Here is a 4,101-nt window from a genome sequence, read left to right as displayed (position 1 = left end):
AGATGGCCTCACATTTGTCAAAATGCATGACTGCTCTCGGTCAGCATGTAGCCCCTGTGATAGTGAACAAGTGTGTGAAGTTTGATGGTTCTAGCTTGAACTAGCTGTATACATCTATGGTGTGAATTTGAACATCATAGGTCACATCATTCTCGAGTTATGGCCAACACTGACGTTTTCGTGGAACAGACGCCGATGCTAAGGCTATTTCAGTAAGGAGAGATAATTTCGAAAAGTGGAACATTATTTATTAATATACAGAATTCAATTAATCTATCTGGCGGTTAGACTCTGATGGCCCATCGAAGCAGAATGGAATCAATAGGAATTAGGACAGGACCCCCGGAGTCTAGACACTGGTGGTGGTGAAGATAACGATGGAGGCTTTGATGGTGTACTGAGGGATTTGGATGAGGTGGAGACGGGAAGGTGGTGGGTTGCACAAATGAGTCTGCAAGGAAGAATGACAGGTAGGTGGTGAGATTTAAAGTATGCAAAGTGGAGACTGATTGCCTTGAAGTATGCAGGCAGAAAGACGATGGGACTACAGCAGTGATGGCAGCTTTGAGTTTGACAGCATGGAAATACTATACTGGAATGTTTCTGCTAGAGAAAGATCTTTCTCACTGCAGAAAGATGGACTTCAAATTATTTCAAAACTGTGTTATAACCCTTCCCAGACTGATTGGCAGCAAAAATTGATATCTGCTGATGTATTTCCTCCTTGGCATTGTGTTAACTCACACACCCGAATGCTCCAGAGCAGCAAACTACCAAAACTTTTGCTTTTATAGAGCTGCTCACACTGATGATCACTTAATCAAGAAGCTGCTATTTACCCTTAATGGAAGCAGTAAGAGTGTACGTAGCTTTTCGGCACACTGCTTCATTTTTGTTAAATAAATAATGGCATGGTGTAATTACTTATTTTGCCAGTATTTATATGTTTGTGTTATTGTATCTACATTATAATAAATCCAGTCCTTTTGGCGACCTAAAATATCTTTATAGAACTGTGATGTTATATTTGTTGCAATTTCTGCTGCCCTCCTGGCCAAATCTGTCTTGAATTTATTATTATTATTATTTTTAATGTCAAGTTTTACTCTGATTAATAACAGCTTCTACTTTGTGACAGAATGACTTGATATCATTCATGAGAGATATGTTTGGCATATCTTTCACAGATTAGAGGCCAACAAGTTATTTACAATCACTTAAATACAGTCAATCTTTGTTTGGCAAATACCGGAAATCACTTTTTGGCAGACGATCGCTTTTTTGGCACAACACCGACCTTTGTATGTTCACGTTAATACAAATAAATTCTATCACCGCGAGACTATCTGGCGTCATACCTCGTCATGTGGCAGTCTCGTGACCATCCAGGAAGAAGGAATTTCAGCGCTGTCAACACAACGCTGACAGGGTTAAACGCTCATATTCAAGCATAATTATCTCACAGTTTCATATTTGTGTCACTTCCTGTCAGCACAGCAATGGACGGAACCGTGAAAGCATCTCCAGACGCTGCAGCCGTGCCGCCGCAGTATTTTAGAGGGTGAGAAAACACTCCTTTAATGACTGGCTAAGCTAACGGCTAGCCTGTAAACCTAGTAACCTGAAAACCCCGCTGGAGCCTGAACGTGCGCCAAAGTAGATCGGAGACTTTTTTTTTTTATGTAGCGTAATCCTGTAACATGGATTTAATCTTCGCCAAGGGGCAGTAGTCAGCCTGTGGGACCCCTGGTGCTCCTTTACAGTAGGGTCGCTGTGTGGTTTGAACTCGGCTCATTCATGAACTTACGCTTCTTTGCAGAAATGAAAGCTCCCTGGTTTCAGCCCTCAAGACGCTGCTGTTCTTCACCATCCTCATGGTCACGGTGCCTATTGGACTGTATTTCGCATCAAAGGTTTACGTCTTTGAAGGTGAGGTATATTTTCTAATTTGTAGTACTGTTTTTTTGTACTGTGGGGTAATGTCCCTGCAGACAACAGCTGACCACGTAAACATCTCATGAGAGCCACCAGTCTGTTCCTATCGCTCTTTCTTGACACATTTTCCTGTGATTTCTGCTTTGATTATTTTCGTTTTATCTTGAACTTCTAATAGCAGTGGTAGTTTGCATAATGTTCATCATTCAGAGCATTACCATATCAAGGTTTTTATTTAAAATGATACAATCCAGATGAGAATGCGTATCTATTGTCAGGCCAGTGACTGATCTATCTTAAAAATGTCATGTTTGCCTTTAAGCATACTCGTTGTTGGTTAATATGACCCACAGTGATCTAACATAACCAGAGATACTACAGGATTACATGGCAAAACCTAATAAATAACTGCTGCTTTTATTTTTCTGAGTGTAATTCTGTGCCAGGGAAAGTTGTGCTAAATGCCACGAAAAACATGACACTTTTGACACTGTGATGCAGCTGCTCGTCATCACCGTTAACTCTCTGCTTTTGTTTTGTAGGTTCGATGAAGATGTCAAGCTCTGACAGTTACTTCTATGCAGCCATTGTGGCGGTTCTTGCTGTGCATGTGGTGCTGGCTTTGTTTGTTTATGTGGCCTGGAACGAAGGCATGCCCAAAGGCAAGGGCAAACATGATTAAGGCATGTCCTTATCAGCTTATAAGACAAGAGGAGACAGACAGATAGACAGATGCAGGCAGGGATCCAAACCCACCCATTCTGCTCCCCCAAAATTGTGGGCATTAAGACCATCTACAATATAGCACCATCTACAAACCAGACAGTTAGGTTGTCTGGTTTGCACTGAGGCTTTTACATGAGGTTGAAGTCTGAAACTACTCTGTTCTCTGGCCTGGGGGGAGTGGAGCCTGCTGGGTGTGCTTTCTCACCAGCCTCAGCAAGCCTGCTTTTTGACTTTTTGTTCTCTGAAAATATTACTTTTGTCAACAGAGGACGGCCCGTGTTTTTAAGAGGCTTTGTCATAAGCTGCCATTTGGCTAAGTGCTCGAAGTCCCTTCTCAGTAAAGAGTTTGTCTTGAAGGAAAGCATCTTGGGTTTTGACTGATGTGTGCAGGTGTGCACACACACTTTGTCTCATGTTTAATGCATATGAAAGATCTGACTCCAAACTGCTTCATTCAGCTGGAATTTGTGTTACTTTAACCCACCTTATGCTTAAGTCTCATGCTGTGTTTTGGAACAAAATCTTTGTGACGTCTCGTCCTTGATCTAATTAAGTCATCTGTTAGCCCTTTTAAACCAAGTGTTTTTCTTTCAGATGTAGTGCGTTTGTGTGCTGTAGCTTGGCAACATTATGAAACTTTGGTGTTGCAATCATTTACTATTTCACACTGTACTTAAATTCTGTGTTTTGTGTCAATGACGTTCAGTGATTTTTGAGAATGTAGCCAGTGAAGTTGGTTGTCATGCAGATGTGAGTACTGACTTGTTCAAATAAACAAAAAAAATTGTAAATTTTTAGTGTCATTTTCTGAAATTATGAAGATACACGAAGAAGCTTTATTCCTGGTAAAGAATAAATTTCTCTGATTCCAACACAATTATCTTAAATAACATGCATGCACATTTGTTTTCAGGTTTCTCGTGTGTCCTGTGTTTTTAAATGATCCAATACCTGAACAACAAACAGTCTATTGTAAATGTGACATTAAAAAAAAAAAAAATCACATTTAAAATATTATCTTTCCCCATCCTCTAATTAAATCTCGGATGAACTGTTTGGTTTTTCTTTTTTCTTTTTTTTTTTTAATAAGTGAGGCATGCGCATGATCGAGCTGCATCACACAAGGGGTCATGACTTCCCCTGCTGACTATTGCATAAGCCATAACGAGTCAAAATGTGTGCACAGAGATCAAACATGAGTGCGATTTTTCTCATAATTTTTTATTTTTTTAATAAAATCCACCCCAGAAGCACATTTTACACATTGTCACAACAGTACCACACTAACAAAAAGTGATGATGAAAACTGTTGAAAGTGATGATTTAATTTATAAGGACATCTTAATAAGAAACATTTTACAGAAAAAACAAACAAATGAACATGACAGACTTTTTCCCAGGCCTGATGATGACTTCAGTGAACAGCATGAGTTCCAGTTG

The 4,101-nt window shown here is 39.9% G+C and overlaps 1 protein-coding gene across 1 annotated transcript; it reads left to right on the top strand.

The window, feature by feature from the left end:
• The first annotated feature begins 1,368 nt into the window (after positions 1–1,368).
• On the top strand, positions 1,369–3,452 carry vma21 (vacuolar ATPase assembly factor VMA21). Its single transcript, XM_030739172.1, has 3 exons — positions 1,369–1,561; positions 1,820–1,929; positions 2,478–3,452. The coding sequence occupies exons 1-3, from the start codon at positions 1,500–1,502 to the stop codon at positions 2,615–2,617; spliced, it is 312 nt and encodes a 103-aa protein (XP_030595032.1). The 5' UTR covers positions 1,369–1,499; the 3' UTR covers positions 2,618–3,452.
• The last annotated feature ends 649 nt before the right edge of the window (positions 3,453–4,101 follow it).

The sequence above is a fragment of the Archocentrus centrarchus genome, chromosome 10 (genome assembly GCF_007364275.1).
Source record: "Archocentrus centrarchus isolate MPI-CPG fArcCen1 chromosome 10, fArcCen1, whole genome shotgun sequence".
NCBI classification, from domain to species: domain Eukaryota; kingdom Metazoa; phylum Chordata; class Actinopteri; order Cichliformes; family Cichlidae; genus Archocentrus; species Archocentrus centrarchus.
The sequence above is the reverse complement of the archived record's forward strand: the minus strand, read 5'-3'. Positions and strand labels throughout refer to the sequence as shown.

Bases quoted from the DNA above. Each gene is read 5' to 3' on its own strand.
- vma21 (XM_030739172.1), top strand. From the start codon at position 1,500: ATGGACGGAACCGTGAAAGCATCTCCAGACGCTGCAGCCGTGCCGCCG. The intron at 1,562-1,819 runs GTGAGAAAACAC...GCTTCTTTGCAG, and splicing joins CCGCCGCAGTATTTTAGAGG to AAATGAAAGCTCCCTGGTTT. The intron at 1,930-2,477 runs GTGAGGTATATT...TTTGTTTTGTAG, and splicing joins AAAGGTTTACGTCTTTGAAG to GTTCGATGAAGATGTCAAGC.